At 47.9% G+C, this 24,381-nt stretch overlaps 2 protein-coding genes and 1 long non-coding RNA gene across 3 annotated transcripts in view; 2 read left to right on the top strand and 1 right to left on the bottom strand.

Annotated features, from left to right (window-relative positions):
- The window catches only part of LOC135805477 (fibronectin-like), a 12,995-nt gene extending 405 nt beyond the window's left edge, over window positions 1-12,590 (top strand). The window contains exons 1-15 of the mRNA XM_065319514.1: window positions 1-522; window positions 1,406-1,574; window positions 3,201-3,545; window positions 3,884-4,234; window positions 4,679-4,984; window positions 5,222-5,515; window positions 5,803-6,195; window positions 6,580-6,906; window positions 7,216-7,599; window positions 7,797-8,465; window positions 8,837-9,142; window positions 9,646-9,945; window positions 10,226-10,315; window positions 10,685-11,181; window positions 11,397-12,590. The exon at window positions 1-522 is cut by the window's left edge and continues 405 nt beyond it. Coding sequence (XP_065175586.1) covers window positions 202-522; window positions 1,406-1,574; window positions 3,201-3,545; window positions 3,884-4,234; window positions 4,679-4,984; window positions 5,222-5,515; window positions 5,803-6,195; window positions 6,580-6,906; window positions 7,216-7,599; window positions 7,797-8,465; window positions 8,837-9,142; window positions 9,646-9,945; window positions 10,226-10,315; window positions 10,685-11,181; window positions 11,397-12,158 — 5,514 coding nt within the window. The 5' untranslated portion in view covers window positions 1-201 and the 3' untranslated portion in view covers window positions 12,159-12,590. The remainder of the gene's footprint in view (window positions 523-1,405; window positions 1,575-3,200; window positions 3,546-3,883; window positions 4,235-4,678; window positions 4,985-5,221; window positions 5,516-5,802; window positions 6,196-6,579; window positions 6,907-7,215; window positions 7,600-7,796; window positions 8,466-8,836; window positions 9,143-9,645; window positions 9,946-10,225; window positions 10,316-10,684; window positions 11,182-11,396) is intronic.
- LOC135805478 (uncharacterized) lies at window positions 12,447-14,527 on the bottom strand. The gene is made up of 2 exons (XR_010551143.1): window positions 13,540-14,527; window positions 12,447-13,158 (listed from the first exon to the last, which is right to left on the bottom strand). It is a non-coding gene; the product is annotated as an uncharacterized LOC135805478 (long non-coding RNA).
- A 253-nt stretch (window positions 14,528-14,780) lies between these two features.
- LOC135805475 (ATP-dependent RNA helicase TDRD9-like) overlaps window positions 14,781-24,381 on the top strand; it is a 40,788-nt gene continuing 31,187 nt past the window's right edge. The window contains exons 1-12 of the mRNA XM_065319512.1: window positions 14,781-15,345; window positions 16,488-16,737; window positions 17,704-17,784; window positions 17,975-18,136; window positions 19,572-19,865; window positions 20,170-20,227; window positions 20,421-20,623; window positions 21,245-21,376; window positions 21,835-21,991; window positions 22,245-22,311; window positions 22,539-22,602; window positions 23,038-23,085. Coding sequence (XP_065175584.1) covers window positions 14,987-15,345; window positions 16,488-16,737; window positions 17,704-17,784; window positions 17,975-18,136; window positions 19,572-19,865; window positions 20,170-20,227; window positions 20,421-20,623; window positions 21,245-21,376; window positions 21,835-21,991; window positions 22,245-22,311; window positions 22,539-22,602; window positions 23,038-23,085 — 1,875 coding nt within the window. The 5' untranslated portion in view covers window positions 14,781-14,986. The remainder of the gene's footprint in view (window positions 15,346-16,487; window positions 16,738-17,703; window positions 17,785-17,974; window positions 18,137-19,571; window positions 19,866-20,169; window positions 20,228-20,420; window positions 20,624-21,244; window positions 21,377-21,834; window positions 21,992-22,244; window positions 22,312-22,538; window positions 22,603-23,037; window positions 23,086-24,381) is intronic.

Genomic DNA, 24,381 nt, shown 5'->3' with positions numbered 1-24,381 from the left:
CTCAGGTCTAACCTTCCTTCAATCCACGAACACAAAGACACAGAGCAATGAAAGTGTAGATTGCTACTTTCTTCTCACACCATTTATTTGTGTGTACATGTCAGCTTGAGTAGCTGTGCGAGGGCACCAGGAGAGGAAGAACTGATAGCCTAGTAGTAGAGGCAGTGGTGTTCTGGTCAGTGGGTATAGCGGTCCCATGGCATGATGATGCTGGAGATGGAGGAGAATTGTGGAGGACGACGGCCTCCTCTGAGGATGTCCCCATTGCTATCCGTGACTGTCATCATTCTCGCACTGGCCGCCGCAGCGGCGTCAGTGCCACCCGGTGGTCAAGGGAATGCCAGGATCGCCAATCAGTTCCTGGATCCCAGGAGAGCCTTGCTGGGGGTGACGGTGGCCAGGGCCCCGAGCCCCGACGCTGCCGCAACCCGAAACGACACTCTCTTGTACTGCAGGTCGTGTCGCAGTAGAATGGTGAACATTCTCTATCGGATTCGAGGACAGGTCGAGAAAACCCTGAAGGTAGATCTACTGTTCTTCTTCATACAATAGATCTATCATGTTACATGTACTAAACTTCTCACCGGAAGTAACGCACCCGGTCGGGCAGGCTCTTCAGTCTTCGCCCACAATATGTGTGCTGACTCTGTTGTCTTCTTTATCTCTACAATGTAGGGGGGGGGGGGGGGTAATTTCCATGAAGGGGTTTATCAAGTTAGCTTTGTGGTTTCAGCGTAGGCTCGAAGACGTTGTGCTTTCGGCATGGTGGACAAAAGCCGAACACAAGATTACAATACACTGTATTACGAACTCGGCCGATTGTAGACAGATCAGACAATTGTAGCATTTCGGTCATGTTGGTCAAAAACGAGTACATAATATGAAGTAGAATGAGGAGCTTAGTCATAATATTATGCACAGCAGCTGGTTTGTTCGAAGAGATCACGGATTAGAGGTGTGAAAAATATATCCTCGCATGGATCAGACTTCAGATCATGACTATCAAGATACTATAGTATTAGTAGTGTTTCGTCAAGACTAAAGGCACTCGGATCACCGCTCCCTGCAATGCCGGCTTGACATACACAAGTACATGACTGGTCCGTGAATACTTCGAAGTAATAGTAACCGATTGCAAACGTTCTGACTTGGGCTTGGGCCACCTTCCATCAGTGCAACACCGATAAGAATGTTCTCCGTTTTGCAGTTCCTTGGAACTGTCAATCATGGTCAATCTTGACGCTAGAATGGACGGTGCCGCGGTGAACTAATTACTTGGACTTTGTTATGTCAGTAGATCTACTATGCAGAATGTTTGCTATCAACGCAAAACATCGGACTCCGCTACAAATATCGCTCCTGAATGCTTTAGGCTGGGTGGTGTTCTTTTCTTGTATGTGTGCAGTTTCAAGACATACAACTGCAGGCGTTTCCCTGCCTGGCGGTTGAAGCTACCCGCCATCTTGGCCTCATCGTTTCCGACCTGCGGATCGAGCCTGCCCAGGAAGCGGGCAGCGTCAGTTTGCAGCTCTCTACGGACTACGGAGCGCACTGGATCAACCTGATCGGTGTTGGTGAGTCCTGCATGCACTGCTATGCCTATTGTCAAGACTGAGTATTATAATTATACTCTTGCTATAGGGCTTGAAAGTGATGACGTCAAAAACGGCCTGGGAGTAGTAAATTGACATCAGATTTCTATTTTGGATCCACTAAGGTGTGACTTTGCTATTGCCTCAGTATGTAGGTGCATAGCAACCCACTCATGTCGTATGCAGGTGCAACTTTTACTTCGCCACCAGTTGTCACCCCGCCCCCACTAGCCAAATCAGTCAGTTTCACTGGCAACATCACCTTGCTGTGAGTGAGACCGCTTGAAATGTGCTTGGATCCATACAAAAACTGGATCCAGGTGGATCCAGTTTTCGAATTTTTCAAATTGTTGCTATGCCATTGCTATGGAGTGACGTAGCACTTTCAAGCCCTATTGTGCTGCTCAAAACTACACGTCTACACTACTATAGTTATGCTACCAAGAGGCAAGAGTTCATGTACTCTAGCTTGATGCTACTCTGCACTGCTAGCGAAGTAGAGCCTAGAGCTAGTAGAGGTCAAACGGGTGCAGTTACTGCATGCAGGCTTTCATGCAAGAGAGCTTGGCCACTCATCAAGTGAGCTCTTCAGTACAAGTACATGATTATTGATGTATGTGAGGAATAGTGTGTGTTCTTCAAGCTGGCACTCCTTATACGGGGCAGCTAAGACAGTGTACAGATGTGAAGTTGCCACGTTCACAGGCAAACATTGGACCCACCGTCCCACAGACACTGTAGAGGGGACGGTTTCAAATAGGACATAGGTTGCAAACCGGAACGGACTCAATATTCACTTTCTCTCTTGGTATTTTGATTAGAAAACATATGTCACAGTGAGACTACGATATGTTATACTCCGAGCCAAAATTTCATGGCTCTGCGATGACCAGAAGCGCCATACCAAGCAGGTGAGTTTTTGCTTCGCACTGCGACTTGAGTTTTACGACTTTCGAAACATTTACTTCTTGTCGCAGGTAAACAGCGGCTCGCCTCTCGCCAATAAAGCACCGCATACCAATCAAAACTAATGGAAGCACACACAAGGCTTATTGTTACTCTGTACTGGCCGTCGTGGAGCGATAGCATTTACCTATTTTCAGACCCAGGGTGAATTTGACGTGCACTCTAAAACATGTCCGGTTTGGAGCCACCTCTGATTTGAACTTTTTTGAAGCGAAAAATTGGGCAACTTGGAGGCAATGGGTCAACACAAAGGAGTGGCTCAGTTCGATTGACTCTGGCCCCAGAGCAAACTTCAACATGCCAGTTTCCTTCCACAAACATATTTAGAGTGAAAAATCAACGCTGATGATCGGTTTGGGTCTATACAAATTTGGCTGTCAAAGCGTCCCGGTATCGAGCCGTCCCCTCTACAATGCGAAGACAAACTGCAGTTCACAGTCATAGTCATACCGGTATGTTTCAGACAACTGGACAGTGAGGCGCATGTGATAATCCCGATGTGCCTCATCTGAACAATCATCCGCGAACCGCCCATCACATGAAAAAGTAATCTAAGTGCTGGTTGTATAACTGTGCATGCGTGATGTGTGTGTGTGTGTATATGCATGTGTGTGCATGTGTCCATGTGTCCGTGGCATGCAGGCACCATTGGTCCAGCTAGACCGCTGTACATCCAGCCTCACTGGCAATTGCGAATGGTCCACCGAATGGACGTGCACCGTGGATTTCACGTCCTGCATGTCAGCATGGCTGTCGGTGTGTGGGGCCTGACCCGCCAAGCTTTCAACACGACTGCGCGCTGTCCAACATTCGGTGAGGCAAGACTGTGCCAGTGCTCGGAGGTCTTTCACAGAGTGAATGTGTCAGTAGCTACCAATGACACTGGAGAGGAACGCCAGCCCACAGTAGCTGGCCAGCAGGATGGTCATCCTGCGGAAGCTATTTCGGCTGTTCATGGCCGAGTCCGGAGACAGTCAGGCCGCTATCGTAAGTTATTCCATATACTAGTATCTTGATCCAACATGATGCTATCAGAGTGACCCACACTTCACTGCATCCCTAGGCCCTGTGTACCCAGCATCCAACATGATGCCATCAGAGTGACCCACACTTCACTGCATCCCTGTGTACCCAGCATCCAACATGATGCCATCAGAGTGACCCACACTTCACTGCATCCACGTATACCCAGCATCCAACATGATGTCATCAGAGTGACCCACACTTCACTGCATCCCTGTGTACCCAGCATCCGCCCACGGTGTCTTTCAAGGACAACATGGTTTCTACTTGTAATGTTCTCGTGCTTCTGTTCTTTCCCACAGCCACACCGCACACGCCCATCATATCTCCCTCGAGCAGAGCTATCTCGGCCAATGCTATTCTATTGTCATGGAAACAGCCTATAGTAAAGGGAGACAAGAAGGGACCCAAGGAGTTTGTCATCGAGATCTCGGCACCTGGATACGATGAGAAGCTTACAGTGGGATGCGACGACTGCGACAAGGGAGACTATGTGGCACGCATGTCGACGCCAACTGGCTACGGTGTGGAGTTCCACAGGCTGATCGAGAGTCTTCAGCCGTTCACCAAGTACACAATCACAGTGATGGCCGTTGGTGAGGAAAAGTCCAGTGAGCCCACTAGAGACATTGTGATCCGTACAGCGGAGGCAGGTAAGCACAGCGGGGATACACTACAGACTAGTACAGTAATCTATTCCATGTGGTGGATTAGGAACATTTTATTGTGCACTATCGTACGAAAACATCTTCTCCAGAACACAAAGTTTAAGTATGAAGCTCACACCTATGCATCCTATAGAGTGGTTTCACATCTTTGTCATGTGACTGAATTTGTGTAGCCCAAAATGTACATGGCATGTGCGAAGAGTGGAACCAACATGGCCGACATCATGTGACCCATACATGCATTGCAAGGGTTGAGTGGAGTTGCAGCCAGCATGGCTGCCGGTCCCGTATGATCATGTGATAGATGTGAAACCGCTGTATATAATTATTATAATCCGATATGATGCCATTGTTGTGCTCGTTGTGCAATGGCTAGTGCTACTGATCATCACTATCACATCTTGTTTCCTCTTGTCGCGGCGGTTGTAGCTCCTGAGTTTCCACCGACTGGTGTTACCGTGTCCAAGGTGACTGGCCACTCAGCCAAAATTGCATGGCAGCCGATCGATGTAGCGTTCCGGCACGGAATCCTTCAGCAGTACGAGGTGCTGGTCAGAGAGACGCAGGCTGACGTTATCGCGGCCCGAGGCAACGTCAGTGCCCTGGGCAACAGAAGCAGCACCACCGTCACAGATCTGGTGCCCCTGAGAGAGTACGCTGTCACGGTCAGAGGCTTCACCGATGCTGGAGTCAGCCTGCCCAGCGACGAAGTGGTCTTCACCACAACCGAAACAGGTCAGCTGATGTTGTGTGGCCCTGCATGTGATGTGGGTTACTGGATGAAAAGCAATGTGCTTTTTTTTGTAGAAATGATGCATGCTGCTGGTTCAAGTAACATGATTTAGCATGTAGTGTGCTATACTCTACCCTGCTAGTGTTGACTTGACATTCATACACAGTCACACTGATTAACTCAACGTGTGTCAGCATAGCAAACAACCCCTCGCTCTCCTTATGGCTCTCCATTCCCAGTTCCAGGCATTCCGACTCGGGTCAAGGTCAGACCCATGTCACCCACAAGCGTACTTGTCATGTGGCAGCCACCGGTGCACCGAAGCCAGGTGAACGAGACGTTCACCGTTCAGTACTGGCCGTCAGCTGCCAAAGCTGGGCAGAGCCAGGCACTGCAAGAGGTGACCACGGACACACTGGCGTTCATCCGCGGACTGCAGCCAGCTACCACCTACACTGTACAGGTGGCAACCGTTGATGGCACAGGTCGAGGCGTGGGAAGTGACATGATCAACGTTACGACTGAACCAATAAGTAAGAGATGTCACGTTGTTCAAACCTGGTTACTCCTGCTAATACTTCTACATGTACATGACCGTATATCAACTCATTTCCTGCTGAGGAATACTATCAAGGAACTAAGCTCAACAGTCAGCAGTAGGACAACTTGTGAATCTGAAGGATGCAGTGATTAACATTAGATGAATACCCTACACGGACGAAACAGTTCCGTCTGCAGATTTGAGTAACCTAAGAGAATCAGCATGTGATATGCACTACTTTCTCGTTGACAGCACCTTTCCGCCTGTGTCTTCTTGCAGTCACCCTGGGTGGAAACGCTGCAGTGAACATCGAAGCATCCGCAATCAACAGCACCGCCGTCAATGTCACGTGGCACGCACCCGAGCTCATGAGAGGCCAACCGGTCGAAGTTGGCAGTGCCGGCGTACGCGTGAGCTATTCACTGGTGCCCACGGAGGTGAGCGGTGGCAAGCCGCCAGGCCCAGCCGTTACTCACCGCCAGCCCCAGCGTTCCCAGCTTACTCCGCTGGGACAAGGGTACGGCGTGATGACTGGGCTCACTCCATACTCGTTCTACAACGTCACTGTGGAAATGGTCCCCGATGCTAATCCGTCTAATCCGTCTAATCCTAATGCTAATCCTTCTCTGCAACTTCTTACAACTAGCGACATCATTCGCACTCCTGACTCAGGTAAGGCTGAACTACATGCACTACAAGACGACGGAAGTCAGTAGCCAGTTGGTGTTCTCACGGCTGCACGGAATACTGTGAAAATGAATTGTGAATAGAAATTTTGAAATGGAAATGGACAATATGTGCATGCGCATTGACAATGCACAGCCCAACATCACGATTGTACTTCGTTATGTTACACCAATAGTGCAGGTAGGCTTAGCACAATAGCCTAGGGCCATAACTGAGAAACAGAGTGTTCAAGTCATTCTTATACTAAGTTATAACTTATTAGTTCTGTTCCCATGTTTGTGCTACATTACACTGCACCAAGTCTGGAGCACTCTTCAAGGCAGAACTACATTATATAGAGGTACTGGTTGTGTGTCCATGGTCTTGCAGTTCCTCCTCCGCCTGGTGATTTGTCAGTACATCCGGAGGTTCTTCACGGCCCATCGGTGCTGGTCGAATGGACACGCCCAGCACACGCCCAGCACAGCGTCATCAGCTACACGGTCACAGCCGAGGCCTTGCCACCTGCCGCTCCACACCGTGTGCAGCACGTCGTCAACAAGGCCCAGCACAACATCACCGACGCGGCAGGCAATGTCGTCCAGTGGCGCATGACCGACCTGCGTGAGAATACGGAGTACTCGGTCACTGTCCAGGGAAGGAATGAGGTGGGCTCCTCATATGCCACTGCCATGGCACTCACCACAGCAGCATCTGGTGAGTAAAACTTTATACCTGTTGAAATAAACTGCCAACGTGCACATCAAATAATAAGAAAAGACAAAACGAGATGTCCTGATGAGGCACTACTCGGCATTGCTTTTATCCCCACAGGAGGGTATTTCCCTTGCTGCCGTGGATGCACACAGGTGTTGTTTACTGATGTTCCAATGTTAAGTAAAAGCTGTATTCTACAAAGCCAAGTCATGTGGATAATGTGTACCCGAGTGGGTGACAAGCAAGTGTCACTGTGACTATGTGTGTGTGTGTGTGTGTGTGTGTGTGTGTGTACGTGTGGTTTTACAGTCACAAGCGAGCCACAGGACGTGCAGGCTCTCGGTGCGGCGTATAACGCAATCCGCGTCCAGTGGCGCAAGCCGGCCAAGCGTGTGGGACCCATCTTGCAATACACGGTGGCGTATGCACCCGTTAACAGGAGCGTTGGCGGCGCGGCGGCTGCGATTCTACCCGACAGTGTGCCGTACGTACGGCGCCTGCAGTTCAGCGCCCTGACCAGCACATGTCTGATCACCGGGCTCTACACAGGTCAGACCTATGCAGTTTGGGTGTGGGCCAGCACATGGACAAGTCACGGCTCAGAGCAGGGACTCCCAAGCCAGGCGGTGTTTGCGGTGACGGATGGCAGTGCTACCACAGATCATGCTCCACACGACCACAGTATGATATCAGGTAAATTTCCAGTCCGTATTGCAGTAGATGGCCCCGAGTATTCACCAGCATACACTGTACAATGACAGACATGGTGTACTTGTAATTATGGGAGATCTCCAATGAATCTGCATTGTAATAATACATGTACATCAAAGCACATGGATTTAGCTCCAGTGAATATATTCTGTGTGCACAAATTCTCTCTCTCACTACAGAGCAAGCCCTACTGAACCCTCAGTATCTGGAAGTGCAGAGCACGGGCCCGAGAACTGTGACCGTCCGGTGGCACCGCTCTATAGCACAGAACATCATAGGCTACGTAATCCGTATCCTTCAGATTGGGCCAGCCAAAGAGACAGCTGTGGACAGTAGTAGCACGCCGGCAGTAGGCCAGCAAAAGTACCTGCCTTGGCTGGTAACGCGCAGTGCGGACATGCCGACAGAGATAGAGCTGCGTGGTCTCCGGCCGCACAGTAAGTATGCCGTGGAAGTGTTCGGCTTCTCCGCGCGAATGAACAGCACCGGAACGGGCCGGAAGTTTGTCGTCACCATGCAGTCACGGCCCAGCGTGCCCCCGTCGGACCTGCAGGCCAATCCGCTCACGTCTCGCTCGTTGCTGGTGACCTGGGGCACGGTACCGAGCGCATCACTGAACGGCATACTGCACGGTTATCAGGTGAACCTTACACACGAGCAGACCAGTGACAGTTCCGATGACCATGTGGCGTACAGGAAGCAGACGGCGTTCATCGCGTCCAACTTGCCAAACTCCTACACGGCCACGGCCCTGCATCCGGCCACGCCGTACCATGTCTCCGTAGCTGCCATCACGGACGGCGGTGTGGGACCACCAGCCATGGCATTGATTACCACTCATGAAGATGGTAAGAGAAAGAGCAAGGATAACTTGTGACTCGAAGTTGTGAGCATTGCTGAGAAGTAGTGCACAGCAAAGAAGATATTTGTACACGGCTGAGTGACTGAGCTTGAAAAACCTGGGTTTGTCTGTAACTTTACATGTATGACTAAGCAGTGTCTCTCAGTGAGTGTTGCTATTACATGTACACGGAATACGCAGTAGAACTAACGATGCATTCCTGTTGTGTTCTCCAGGGAAATACAGACTCTCTGAAGCTTTACTCCAGCCGCTTCTGAGGAGAACCCTAGAAACCACTATACACTGTATGTAGAAAAAAAGCGGCTTCACAAAGCAATGTTTGACTGACCTACTCTGGAATCTTTCACTTTGTTGCAGCTCCTTCAGATATCATCCTAGATGCTACGGTGATCAATGACACATCAGTCAATGTCTCCTGGAGCCTCGCACCAAACGGCCGTCTGACCCAATTTGATCTCGCCTATCACCCGCACACGATGAATGTTAGTGGAAGCAAGTCTGGCGGCCCGCTCAGGAGAAACTTGCTTCACCGACGAAATCAGCGCTACACCATCCTGAATAGGCTGAGTCCCTACCACTTCTACACGATCGCACTCAGCGCTGCAACCAGCAAGGGCTCGGCCAAAAAACAAATATCAGTCTTCACAGCCAAGAATGCCGCAGGTTAGAGAATCCAGCTATATAATACAGGGCACTATCCACCAGTTACTGCAGGGTAAAATTGAGGACAGTTGGCCAAGCAGATAGCCATTTTTAAAATCAGACCATTGCCAGGTCACATATACACTAGTGACATCACAGTACTCGGAAAAACAGGCCAGCTTGCATTGACTTCATCAGTAGTATCAAGCTGGTTTCAAGCTAACGTTACCAGTGTGGACATATGGGGATTGGAAATAGCCAAGGTGACAATGCACCCGATCATATCGAAATGGCAGAACTTCATGCTGGTTATAAATAATCGCTGTAACACTTTTCTTTGAAAATGGGTGTGCGCCTGGCATTGCAACACCCCCAGCATGTGCTGGCAGCAAGTTGCTAATTACGTCTGACCGGAATCACTCTAAAGAAAAGAATAGCCGACAATGCCATTACGACAGAATTCTCGGCACATATTGTTTCTTACTCCTGTCATTCATTGACGTTCCTCTGGTGTGCCTTAACAGAATCACAGTCGGACATGTTGGAAATTCTGGGCTGCCGAGCTGTTTCGACCAGCAGTGTACGCGTACACTGGTCTATTGGCCGGCCAGTAGCGGGGATGTTCAGCTATCTGCGCTTGCTGACCAGCGAGTGGCAGAACGGTTCGGCCGTGTCCATACACAACGTAACATTACCGACCACCGCACGGGCCACGCAGATGGCGCATCTGGACAGCAGCCGGTCGTACTCCTTCCGCCTGCTGGCGGTCAAACGGACTAACGGCCAGAAGGTGTTTTCCCTGCCGTGCAACCTCATAGCACCAGGTAAGAGCGGACAAAAGCATATACTGTAGTGAGTCTGATATACCCTTCAGTGTCTTAGGCAGGTTCTGGGCATAGCTGCAAACTCTGAAGTTTTGATACGCCATATCAAGCTGGTCGGTATGACCGAAGTATGCCTCGAAAGCAGCATGTCGCTAAGCCATTTTCCCCATTGCCCAGAGACACAATGTAGGAGTAATATATGCAGACACTTTCGGGGGAGACTTTATGCATGGCACCAGTCAAGTCATCATGACTGTGTCTTTATGTTCCTTTGCTGCAGAGTATCGATTGGATATCAAGAAGGGCAGTTCAGCCAATACTACCACAAGCACAACCAGCTTTGATGACTCACAGGTGGTGGATCACAAAGGTAGGATATACCAAAAGGCACAAGCACTCTTCGACATCAAACAGTACATACAGGCTGAGTCGACCTACCCTTATAACGATACATGTAGCTGGAGATTCTCGTTCTTCCCAGTCGTATTTGTGCAACAATGACACGGAGATCTTCTGGAGGTGTGCACAAACAGCTGGGGGCATATTTTTCAGAGCAACGGAGTTGACAATACCGTAAAGCAAAGAGCAAAGTACCCAATAAGAAAACCAAGGGGAAAGGAGGAGAAAGTGAGCTATTACGCAACTCAGTCTACAACTTACAAGTGGAGTGCGCCTGTCTATTGTATACAAGTAGTACATAGCCATCATTGCTATTTCTCCTGTCTTTTCCTCAATGCAGGTAACACTACCGTCGTCGTAGCAGTGGTACTGCCGCTTGCTGTCATCATCGTACTAGCCGCGGCTCTGCTTGCGTACCGATGTAAGGGCTGTGCCCAGTGGCGCAACACAATGCTCTACGAAGTCGCATGCAACACACCAGTCGGCAAAGGTGTACTGCCGAGGTGGAACTCACCGACAAAACTGAAGAATGTTGATTTGGCGAGCCTGGAGCACCTACAGATAGCACGGAATCGTCTGCACAACATGCAGCCAATTGGCGAGGGCAACTTTGGCAAAGTCTACATGGCCGAAGCCGAGGGAATCGGGCTGGATAGAAAAGAACGTACACTGGTGGCCATCAAAGCTCTGAAAGACACGGACTGTCCAGAGGCACGCCGAAAGTTCTACCAAGAGATGAAGACAATGGCGGAGCTCTCTCATGCCAACCTCCTGCGTCTGCTCGCAGTTTGCACAAAGAAACAGCCGGCCTATTTGATAACGGAGTTCATGAATGAGGTAAGAGGAGGATTGCGATTCAAGTAGGATAGCGTTAATGAGAAAAAAGCTTTTCTCAAGTTGGCCTGATACGAATCTGATGCTAGTGGGAATAGGTGTTGTGTTAACATAATTATTTGCTAGTGCAAATGCACGTATTGTAAAATTGTCCTGTTCAACATGTTCACACAGTCATTCACACAGAACTGCTACCATTCTGTGTCTTGTGTCAACAGGGCGATCTGAAATCGGTTCTCGTTGCATCAAGGACATACAAGTCCCAGCATTTATCAGATGAGAACCTGCTGCACATCATACACCAGGTGTCGTCGGCAATGAACTACATGTCCTCACGGCACTTCATTCACCGAGACCTGGCCGCACGCAATTGCCTGGTGTCGCACGGCCTGTGCGTGAAGGTGGCCGACTTTGGGCTAACGCGTCGTGTCGGCCACGCGTCCATGGACTACTACCGTGCATCCGACGGCCTGCTGCCAGTGCGCTGGATGCCACCGGAGGCGCTGTTCGATGGCATCTTCAGCACGGCCAGTGACATCTGGGCGTTTGGCGTCTTCTGCTGGGAAGTGTACACGCTCGGCCAGCTACCCTATCCCGGCTGCGCCAATACGCAGATTGTCAGCTGGATACGCGACGGCAATCGACTGCCTCGCCCCGACCTTTGCCCGGAGCATATCTACGAGAGCATGCAGGCGTGCTGGAGAGAAGAGGCCGGCGTACGACCTAACTTCAAGCTGCTGCATGAGTTTGTCAGCGCGTGCATGGACGCTTCGTCCAAACGACAACAGAGCGTGCACACCTTCGACGCGTACGATAGCGATGGCGACTACGTCATCAGCAATTCCGGCGCTGCCGACAGCGGCGAGTTCGAAGAGGTTGACCTAGACGGTTACGAGAACGCATGGGATACCTGTGAGTACGATGTTGCCGACGCGCCTCACCTGGTGATGAAGAGCAAGGCTGCAAGAAAACGATTGTGATACCGCCCCACTGCCGCGCCCGAGTGCAGCAACAGTCGACGGTGCGATCACAGTGGAAGAACATTACCCTCCAACCCTAACCCGCCGGCACACCCTACCTAGTCTAGACATAGCGTTGCGCCTACATGTCCTTGACCTACTCATAGCATTCTCAACTTCCACTCCCATTCAGTACTATCCAATGGTGCAACAACCATCTTCTCAGGGCACACGCTATCCTACAAGCACACAGCCCATCATACTTTCAACTTGTGCATATTCTACACATAGCACACATACATTTCTTCGTTCCTTGATGTACTTGACGACCTTGCAATTAAAATCGATACGCCAAGATACTGTTGTTGAACGCATGGCTGTATGCATGGTGCTGACCAAAAGCCTTTGTAAGCAAAGAAATAAGCATGCTTCTTGATAATATGTTAAATCCAGCCTGGCATGGTGTTCACTGTGAATGTGTGGCAACACCTACATACCAGTATGTATATTGAATCCATCTTTACAGATGCCCTCAGGCAATCCTCATCAAAAGAATATCTGGTCTGGTGCTATGCTCAAACAAGAACACACTAGCATAGTATTTGATAGCAGCCATGAGAATTAGGTTGAAACCTTTCGGAGAAGAAGACGTAATCATACGGGCTGATCAGAAAAGTTCCACGGTGACAATGCCAGGCATGAAATGTCTGCCAGTACTAGCATGCACCACGCCTGCACAGCCGCCTCTACAGAGAAGAAGTAGTACAGTTCCACTGGCACAGGTCCACTAGCATGAAGTAGATACAGACATGGTCAGCTGAAGACACAGCAACTCTTCAAACTCATAGCACCAGACTGAAAGCAGCTGTCTAGAGGTTTGGGCATCATGGCAGCTACAGCGTACTTGCTAGTGCAAGTGGTTGTCATAGACATAGGCAAACAAACTGCTATTACACCTCACCAGCAAGGACCGATGCGCAGCAGACATCTCTTACCATTCACCATTGTCACACCCTCACACCTGCAGGGTACAGAACACACACAAGCGAACAGCATTCGAATGTCGAGAATGACAACAATTAGTCAATTACCATTCTTCAAGCAGCACAGTAAACTACTATATGTACCTCAATTGAGCATAACTTTCGAAGTAATACATGCATGTACAGTGTGCAGTCCATGTCTTGTGCAATATCAACAATGCCATACAATAAAACAAGGAAAGCCAACTGCACTATCCCTCTTCGGTCAATACGAATGTATACATCTAATGAGGGATAGTGCAAGTACTATCTTGTAGCTAATCATACGTGCTTGCAGAACCAACGGTCAGTACTGGTGGGCTAACAAAGCATGCACAGCGAGTTCACTTGCAATACGGGAAGCCTATTCACCCACGTACCGTGACCATGGGTCCGCTGCCGATGTTGCAGTCCAGACCGATCCTTCATATGAATCATAATCTGTGCCATTGCATTGTACTATCAGTACACACAACCGTACACGTGTCCTGTATGGAGTATGGGGCCGATGCATAACACAACGGATGGAGATTGTGCATTTTGCCACTGGTAGGGCTGGTTGCCATGGGTTAGCCTTGCTCTAGGGGCGGCAGGCTGCGTGTTGTCTTGTGCTGCAGCATAGTACACACTGCCAGTGACCTCACAGCCTGGGGTGCATTGAACCTTGGCACTCACTTATTTAACCATGGCTGCGCAGAGTAACGCATACGCTCCACAACATCAATGGTGGTGATCAGACACTGCTCACGCTTCCATTGCTCCATCAACTCCGACAGAGAGGACGCAGACAGTTCTCCGGTGATGGAAGACAGAAGACCCTCCTTGACAGCAACTTCCTCACTGTAGAGTCTTTCAAGAATATCAATCCAAGAGAGCTTTTCACAAATACTGAAGGAGGTTGCAGAAGATTCTACACAGGCTGTCACAGGAATATCTCCTTGGTTGTATAACCTCCAGGCACGTTTTCTGAGGCGCTTCATGGTGGCAACAACGGATAAAAATACTTCTACATTGCGCTGTATTTTCACGACCAGATTGTTGAAAGCATGTACTTCTTTGACAAGAAGCTGATCCACTACATCGGCGAGGTTATTCAAAACTAATGTTTTCTCAACAGAAGGAGCTAACAATGAGTCAAGCTGCTTTTTGATGTTGATCAATGTAGAGAAATACTGCAGACTCTCTCCTTGAACTGCATGCCATTTGTCAACGGCATTCGAGCATTCCAACAACACATCATCGATCTTACCAGTAAACGACATGATAGAATCGGAAATTCAGTGACGAGAATAGACGAAACCTTGTCACAAGAAAGAAAAAGTCCTGGAGCTGGGTGGGCCAAACAACTACCACAGTACCAGTACTTTCTTGTCATACAACTATTACGTTATTGATTATTGACATAATTAATTATTTATTGTTCTCTTTTTCAAAGCGCTTCGGTAAAAGTTCGGTTTCCAAGGAAATTTAAAAATGACGTCACCCACGCCAACAAAAATGTTGTGGTGACGAAAGCGAACCAGGGTGTTGTACGCCAATACCGTATACGCGTATTGTACTACCGTACTCCCTGTTCGAAACTCATCAAAAAATGATTTCCATTTTCATTTGAATCGACTTGTCAATCTACAATAAACTATTACACATGAATTGTTCAATTTTGACAAACTCAGCTCCAATGGCTCATGTCCGACAGTGATACGAGTAGGTGGTTTTTCAATGACAGCAGGCTCCTGTTCCAAGCAGGACAGCCTTGTGCGTCGACCGATTCGGACCGTCGGCAGTCGACTATTATAGTCCTTCGTCGATTCAACACGTGCAGAAACAATGACGAGCTATCAGCAGAAATTTGCTGCCATGCACCTTGGAGGTGCTTCAGGAGGTGTTAGTGATGTTCCAATGGACGAGCTGGAAGATGAGGAGTCATCCAGGAGGCTTGCTCCGAGGTCTGAGGTCGCTGGCGCTCATCACCCCTCCATAACAGCGGACTCTCATTTTGGAAACCTCTCCACTGCTGAAACGTTTCGAAACTACTACAAGAACGAAACGTCTTATGATGCTAAACTGCCCATAACAGGCTACAGGGACAACATCATATCCACAATTGAGTCTAATTCTGTTGTTGTTATCCAAGGATCTACGGGCAGTGGAAAGACAACCCAGGTACCTCAGTACCTACTGGACCGGTAAGTACATGTCAGGGGCGTCGGAAGGTATTCGACATTGGTGCGGTGGCATGAGTAGGGGGAGGGGTCCGGGGGTCGTCCCGTGGGAAACGATTAGAGAAATTGGGCCCAAATAGCCCATATTTCATTGCTTCAAAAGTCACAAGATGAAATTATTGGTGCGGCTTTGGCCGCACCTGCCGCACCGGTTCCGACACCCCTGCATGTTCCGGTACTAGTATCTTGGACGACACTAGCAACTACTACTAGTCTTCTGGATATATTAGGACATACCATGTTGGTCCTCTAGAGCTTTATTGTCCACACTCGTGGAGCACATGTTCAAGGTGTACCGGGCAAAGCCATCCTGTGCCCTGTATTGTGTACTGTAAGTTTACACAAATTTTCGGCCCATTCAAATTTCGGCCTCTCAGGGCTAAAACACATTTCGACCGCATTAAATTTTCGGCCTGTACTGCACTGCTACTGACGGTATCGATCACTGTCACACTGAAACTTGCAAAACAAAATTTCGGCAGCAACAAATTTTCGGCCAAATACGACCAGGCAGAAAATGGCCGAAAATAAATATGCGCCGAATATTTGTCGACTTACAGTATGTACCCGGGCCGGCGGGCATTGTTGGTACATACCATGTAACCAAGTGATCCCGTGTGAGGTCAAGAGGTGTGGGTCATGTATGAGCAGCTTATGTTGCCAACTCTGCTGTTAACGACGTGCACGGAGTACAGAAACTGTAGGCTGGTGCCATGTGTATTATGTATTGACAGCTTGATCACATTCTGATGGGCAGCGGCTGGTATCTCGTACATGTCCCACACCATTATACACATCTCTTAGGGATTTTCATGTACACGAATACGGCCAGCAAAGTGAGAGCCCATAAGAATAAGCTCATTGTCTTTAATAAGCTCACAATAAATAGGGGGTAAGCAGCAGGATTCGGCCCTGTGCAGATTTTTTCCTCAACCACCACACCACAACTGTGCTCTCCAGCCGACCTTGACAGGTTGCCACAGCACACCATCAGCAAGAGACACACCCGTTGTGTCTTTTAGAGCGCAGCTGTTGAATTTGGATGGTCTATGGTACTTGCTGTGTTGATTGGGGTACACCTGTGCCCATTGCTTGTCACATTGCAGAGCTCAGGAGAAGCAGGAGCACTGCAACATCATCGTCACTCAGCCGCGTCGTATCGCTGCCGTCAGCGTGGCGCGGCGTATCTGCTCCGAGCGCAACTGGACGCTCGGTGGCCTGGTGGGCTATCAGATTGCTATGAACCGCATGCTGTCGGAGGACACGCGCTTGACATTCTGCACGACCGGTGTCTTGCTGGAGAAGCTCATCCAAAACAAGAATATGACACAGTACACGCACGTCATTCTCGACGAGGTGAGTACAGGTCAGACCACGCTATAACGACCCCCCGCTATAACATAAACCTCACTATAACGTACAAATGTGAATGTCCCTGCCGAAACCGCATCACTTCTGTACAACATTTCCTCGCTATAACATAATCCGCTATAGCGTAATGTTCGCTATAACGCACTGTTTGCTGGGTCCCGGGCGCACGGAGACCTCAGCATAACGTAAAAACTCATATAAAAATGACTATGTACACGGCATGCCTTCTCACGACGAATTCGAGACTGAGCCGTTCACCTCGGAAGCAGGGAGTAGTAAAATACCGGTATTTTATTACTCCCATTACTTTTCTTGTCACATCACGACTCACATGTACAAGTACACGCACTACATGACTCTTGTCACCTCTTTGCTGACAAGCCTGTACACATGTACACATCTTTGCTAGTTCTCATCATACCTGTATGTAAAACAGTACAGTTGTAATCAGTAAGTGAAGAGCGTCATTTTGACACACATATTGCATATTGGTGTGCCCAACTCACTATAACATAAACCTCGCTATAACATAATTTCTCCCATCCCCCAGAGATTGCGTTATAGCGAGGTCTGACCTGTAGTCGGATGCAGTACATGTATAATAATCTTTCACCCCGTCCCCTCTCTCTCTCATTAGTGTTTGATCATCCTGCCTGTTTTTTGGCTCTTTGGCTCTAATTTCCCTGCTAGATGTATTATTTCACTTCCCCCTTTGTGAGTCAGTGGTTGGAGCATCGCTGGCCTCAAGCGAAGGTCCCTACTTTTAGTTCGAGTCCTGGTGGTGACAGTCAGTTTTTTGTTCAGACTTTTCCTGTTTGCATCTTTCCCTCAGGCCAATGGGTATTATAAAACTATTATTATTTTATGTTCAGTGTGTTTTGCTCTCAGCACTTTGGGCCAGCCATATGCTTACTAAATACTAATGTAACGATTTGCTTTACATGTGCTCAGGTCCACGAGCGAGATGATGAAATCGACATGGCTATGTTGGTGGTCCGCAAGATGTTGCGCTCGAATTCTCGGCACGTGAAGGTATGCGAGAGCAAGCACAAGTACTGCATAGCAGTGCTGTGCTGTGCAATTACAAGTGCAGTAATGTACATGTATGTGCGATGGAATTCTGTAGATGTGAGATTTTGCTTTCTGCTTGCTTATGATTGTATACTGGGTGTTTGGCGCCTACAGTATAAATAGCACTTTGTTGTTTTCTTCTGCTGCTTAGGTTATCCTCATGTCTGCCACTATTGCGTCTGAGGAATTCTCCGACTACTTTGGAATAGAGATCCAAGGCGTACTGCAGAATGCACCTGTGTTGACAGTGGAAGGGCGCATGTACCCTGTACAAGAGCACTACCTGGACGATTTCAAGTGGCTGGTCAAAGACGTGAGTTTCCTCATCACCCCCCCCCCCCCCTCCAGTTTTTACCTGCACATTTCCCTTGTCTGTGGTAACTCGATAGCTGTTCAAGATGTTGGATTGTAGTGGCTGGTATGTATGCATGCACGGGTGTTAAAAATCATGTTGGTTATGTCACACACAAGACACTATGGCATGTTTTATTAATTTTTTAAACCTTTTGAAAGCCATGGGCAAAACTTTGTACAAATCATCATGCAAAATCTCGTATGAAGACAGGATGTCACCAGTTTGTTTTTCTAACTTTCGTTAACCCTTTTTGTACTGATTTCCAGCACAGAATGAAGCAGAATTTGAATTTCCAGCACAATTTTCACCTTCAACAGGCTATAACTTTGGCCTCCTTCGCTCCATTTCCACAATTTTGGGCTCTTTGGAAAGCTCCTGGCGAGAGCAACGCCAGGATACCAGGCTATATCAACTAGCTGTCACAAATCAGGCGCAGGAACACATCAAACTCGTCTCCAAGCCCAATATGCGAGCAAATTTCCCCATCAACGCCATTCCACTCTCCTCTATCGCAGAACGCTCAAATCTTTTCGAGGCGATTCAAACTTCAGCCAACTACGTCATTATCATGTGCTGAGTTGGTCAAAGAGCACACGAAAAGGGATTTTCCCCTGAAATGGCGAAGAGATCGATAAAATTTTTGAATTTGCCGAGACAAGAATGCGGTGCGCGATATCTCTGGATTTGTACATCGTAGCTCTTCGGCGATTGTTGCATTGGAAAGCTTGGAGTTTCCGCTACCGAATAGACCCTTCGATTGTTGAATTCGGACAAGAAATGATGGAGTTACGAAGGTTTTACGGATCGATCATGAATTGATCATATGTGATCGATTCACGTACACACCGTACATAAAGGGTTAACATACATGCTGGCCAAAAAGAGGGTTGTTTGTCGATCACCATCGTTCAGTAGCAGTTTGGAAACAGACTTCCAGCCCATAACAATCCAGACAAGGCTTTGATACATGCACTGACCATATGTACTATATGCACAATGCATTGCGTCATGTCACATGCAATCGCGACATCAATGCATGCCTCAAATTCCCACTGCTTCACCATTGTCGCTCTTGTAGTCTTGACACCGCAGTTGGACAGCAACTTGTGGAAATTGGTTTGTAAGCTGATAATCCAGATAAATTGTTCTCTGTGTCCGCAGAGTGCAAGGGATGAGTGCCCGACTTCTGTAATGTAGGACTTTCTTACTCTCGGTCTCGACACGAACCTCTGTGTGTGAACATGTGTGTGTGGACATGTGTGTGTGTGTGTGTGTGTGTGTGTGTGCACGCGTGTGTATGTGCATGGTGTGTATGTGCATGGTGTGTGCATGTGGTCTGTGTGTGTCTGTTTGTGCGTGTCGGTGGGCACTTCACCTTGTTGTGTACATCCAGACATTCTTCTCCGACATAGAGGACAACGCGCCGGCCATTACAGATTATGCACAGCGCATGTGCATGGAGCTGATTCGGCTGTTTGACACGATGGAGGTTGACCAGGAAGTCCAGGGTTATGGTCGCGGGACAGTGCTAGTTTTCCTGCCCGGAATGGGAGAGATTCAGGATATGACCGGCTTCCTGGGCCCCATCACCGAGACGGAACGACTGCAGATTGTTCCCTTGCACTCCAAGGTGCACTTTGAGGACCAGCAGAGGGCTTTCCTGCCACCGGAAGAAGGTCGCAGGAAGGTGAGCGGTGGATGTGTGCTATCACTCTAAGAAGTGAATGTCACAGATCTATTCCTGCAGTTTCCACCGCCTTCATGAAGACAGATCCATGCACTGAGATTGCTGACGGCACTGGGCTGGCTGTTGCCTTCCTCTCCAGAATGGTGGTGCATTCAGACTGCAATAATAGCCAGCAGTAGCTGGTCATTGTCCATGGCCCACATGGCCAGTTATCCTTCAATACCTACTAGTACTTGATGAGTGAACATGTTTGATAGCATGAAATCACAACAGGCTTTTCTTTTGTTTTGTGTCATTTCTGCAGGTGATCCTCGCTACCAACATTGCTGAAAGCTCTATCACTGTCCCAGATGTTTGTTATGGTGAGGCAGCGCCTATTACAAGTACCTAGACTTGCTCTTGCTTCAAAGCTTGAGATATGTTGAAGTAAACAAGTTAGCTTGATTTGGCTATTTTCACAGCTTTCCGAAAACGTAGAACTCAATCGTGCCATGCCGCATCTCCAGTTTTGTTTCTCTTTTTTTGTTGCTTCTTTTCCATCTTGCCGTGGCACAGTTATCGATTTCTGTCTTGTCAAGCACCTAGTACTGGATGACACTACTAACTACTCTGCCTTGCGTACATGCTGGGCATCCCGTGCATCGCTACTCCAGCGACAGGGGCGTGCCGGTCGTGTACAGTCCGGCCACTGCTATCGACTCATTCCAAAGAAGTTCTTCCGCGAGTCGATCCCAGACTACTCCGTTCCTGAAATGCAGGTGAGTATCCCCCTCTACACACGCACGCACATACACACCTCACACCTTGTTTGACTCAACGCAGATCTTTGTTACATTTGGCTGTTTTGGAGGCACTGTATTTTCATCAGTTGTCCTCCGAGCAGTGTGTTCAGAAGAAATGTTTTGGCCCTCCACCCTGCACTCCAGTTGTTTGGCGCTAGTCCTTGTGAAAGTGTCAGGTGTATAATGTTACCCCTTGGTGATGTATTCCTGAACATTCATTATGTGTTAGTAATGTTTCATCTCCGTGCTGTTGTTTTTTGCCCCACTGGACAAAATTTCGTATCACACTTGTGGCGTGATTGGTGTTGCTAACCCTGAGTTCTTACCCCTATATAGTTCCTGTCTTTGACATTTTTTCCCCCTCTGTAGCAACCCATGATGAGAAGGGAACGAAAGCCTTCGGCTCAGAAGCTTCGTTACGTTCTATGTTCTGTTTATTTCATGTAATATTTACGTGGTAGGAGGGTAATACTGACTATGGTGAGAGTGGACACCGCGTGTACATAACGTTATTATATCATTGTGCTGACCTGCAGTGGTACTGAATCTGATGGTGGTGCTGTTGTTGTTCTGCATGGCGTGCTTTACTCTGCACAGCGTCAATCACTGGAACAAGTTGTTCTGCGTGTCAAGATGCTCGACATGGGTGATCCTCAAAGCCTGCTAGGTCAGGCGCTGTCACCTCCGAACCTTGACCGCGTTGCCAAAACAGTTCTCATCCTAAAGCAGGTTTGTCATTTCATAGTACTTTGATAGGGATTTTTGGTTTGTTTGGAGTGGTGTGATGATCAAGGACGACTGATGTGTGCGGCTGTATTGTGCTTGCATTGGCCTGGTAAGGTTCAGAGATAAATTCTGAACTATTTACCCCACTAATTTGAGTTTGGGAACGAAAACGTTTGGTTCAGAAAGTCTTCGATTTGTTCTTCTAACGTTAGACTAGTGTGGACAGCTTATAGAATATAGATGCATGACTATTGTACTATTCTAAGAATTTGAATAAGAATTTGACTCGCTGACTGTATAAGATCTGGTTACGTTGGTGGACAGTTAGTCATAACCCATAACATTTTGTCCTCCTTTTTTCACTAAGAATTTGAGTTCATGTATTTTTTCAACATCTTTTTTCTGCTGCTGCTGCTCCCCTGAACCTACATGTAAATATTGTCCTGCTTTTTTTCCTTCAGGTTGGTGCACTTTCTCTGCAGTCGACTGGTTCCGTCTATGATGGAGATTTGACATTTGCCGGCAAGATCATGGCTCAGCTGCCCGTTGATGTGCGTGTAGCCCGCATGCTGCTGCTTGGCCATGTGTTTGGCTACCTCAACGAGTGCTTGGTCATCGGTATGTTCTCTATCTCACCTTGCTTCCGCTTCAGTGTGATGTTTACCTAGCATGGATGCTGTGCTCAGTTACTTGTACTTCAAAGTAGTTTACACGTACCCACAGGCACCTGTGCTTACAACAGTGCACTGCCAACAGCCACTGTTATTCTAGCTCTTTCTTCACCAGGTGTCTTTAAGACCAAGCTAGCATTATACGGATCTCTTGCTAATGAATGCGTGTTGTGAATGCTTGGTTTGAATGTGTTCTGCAGGTGCCTCGCTATCACTGCGCAGTATATTTACACATGGCTACAAAGAAAAGAAGCTGCAAGCTTTTCGGTGAGCTCCAGCGCCTTTTACTTTACCTTTTGGGATCTTGTTTTTGTGTGTTTCTTAGCGGCGTGCAGTGGTATGTTTGCTTTCTATTTCATCTGGTTTATACAGTATGTGTGTTTGTACAAGGCAGGAATTTGTCTTCTGACATGGTCGTGTCTGGCTCTTGGGAGAAATCCCTGTGCTTTCGTTGAGTCTCTGTGCCTTCATGTTTTGCTCCTGTGTCGAATCAGAAACAAGTTGACGTGGGCCAATGGCTCACAGAGTGACTCCTTTGCCAGTCTGTACGCGTACATGGTACGTTATTATTATTACTATGTCGATCTTACTTCCGAAGACAGTGCTTGTATTTTACGTGAAGGCTGTTGCTCAATTGGGAAATGCTCGTGCTACTTTTGTTTGCATTCCCTCTGATGGAAGAGGTTCGGCTTTTCACATTGAATTCCTAATCGTGGGTTTTCGCTAACTTTACAGATGTGCGTAGTAGATACACCAGCAGCACTAGTGGTTCTGTTTTGGGGAGTTCCCTCTATCAAGTGACCTGACTGTTCTCGAATCTACTTCTCTGTGCTCCTCCTGTGACGCGATGTTGTTTTGGTACTTTGAGTGTTACTATTGTTGTCACCGGGGACTGTAAGGTTTGATTACCGTGTGTTCTGTTTTGTTGGGAGGTGAGTGCTCATGCTCAGTCACGTTGCCGTGCATTTGATTGTATCCTTGCATACTGAATAGGAGTGGAAACTGAAGAACGAGGAGAACAGATTCCGCAATGGACGAGCGGTAAGTTGTCTGTCTAGTGATTGTGTACAGTATCACTGTGTGTCTAATAGTGATTGTGTTGTGTGTCTAGTTGTGAGTGTGTTGTGTGTCTAGTTGTGAGTGTGCTGTGTGTCTAGTTGTGAGTGTGTTGTGTGTCTAATAGTGATTGTGTTGTGTGTCTAGTTGTGAGTGTGTTGTGTGTCTAGTTGTGAGTGTGTTGTGTGTCTAGTTGTGAGTGTGTTGTGTGTCTAGTTGTGAGTGTGTTGTGTGTCTAGTTGTGAGTGTGTTGTGTGTCTAGTTGTGAGTGTGTTGTGTGTCTAATAGTGATCGTGTTGTGTGTCTAGTTGTGAGTGTGTTGTGTGTCTAATAGTGAGTGTGTTGTGTGTCTAATAGTGATTGTGTTGTGTGTCTAGTTGTGAGTGTGTTGTGTGTCTAGTTGTGAGTGTGTTGTGTGTCTAGTTGTGAGTGTGTTGTGTGTCTAGTTGTGAGTGTGTTGTGTGTCTAGTTGTGAGTGTGTTGTGTGTCTAGTTGTGAGTGTGTTGTGTGTCTAGTTGTGAGTGTGTTGTGTGTCTAATAGTGATTGTGTTGTGTGTGTCTAGTTGTGAGTGTGTTGTGTGTCTAGTTGTGAGTGTGTTGTGTGTCTAGTTGTGAGTGTGTTGTGTGTCTAGTTGTGAGTGTGTTGTGTGTCTAGTTGTGAGTGTGTTGTGTGTCTAGTTGTGAGTGTGTTGTGTGTCTAGTTGTGAGTGTGTTGTGTGTCTAGTTGTGAGTGTGTTGTGTGTCTAGTTGTGAGTGTGTTGTGTGTCTAATTGTGAGTGTGTTGTGTGTCTAGTTGTGAGTGTGTTGTGTGTCTAATAGTGATTGTGTTGTGTGTCTAGTTGTGAGTGTGTTGTGTGTCTAGTTGTGAGTGTGTTGTGTGTCTAGTTGTGAGTGTGTTGTGTGTCTAGTTGTGAGTGTGTTGTGTGTCTAGTTGTGAGTGTGTTGTGTGTCTATTTGTGAGTGTGTTGTGTGTCTAGTTGTGAGTGTGTTGTGTGTCTAATAGTGATTGTGTTGTGTGTCTAGTTGTGAGTGTGTTGTGTGTCTAGTTGTGAGTGTGTTGTGTGTCTAGTTGTGAGTGTGTTGTGTGTCTAGTTGTGTGTGTGTTGTGTGTCTAGTTGTGAGTGTGTTGTGTGTCTAGTTGTGAGTGTGTTGTGTGTCTAGTTGTGAGTGTGTTGTGTGTCTAGTTGTGAGTGTGTTGTGTGTCTAGTTGTGAGTGTGTTGTGTGTCTAATAGTGATTGTGTTGTGTGTGTCTAGTTGTGAGTGTGTTGTGTGTCTAGTTG

This window comes from Sycon ciliatum, chromosome 1, assembly GCF_964019385.1.
Source record: "Sycon ciliatum chromosome 1, ocSycCili1.1, whole genome shotgun sequence".
Taxonomy (NCBI): domain Eukaryota; kingdom Metazoa; phylum Porifera; class Calcarea; order Leucosolenida; family Sycettidae; genus Sycon; species Sycon ciliatum.
The sequence above is the reverse complement of the archived record's forward strand: the minus strand, read 5'-3'. Positions and strand labels throughout refer to the sequence as shown.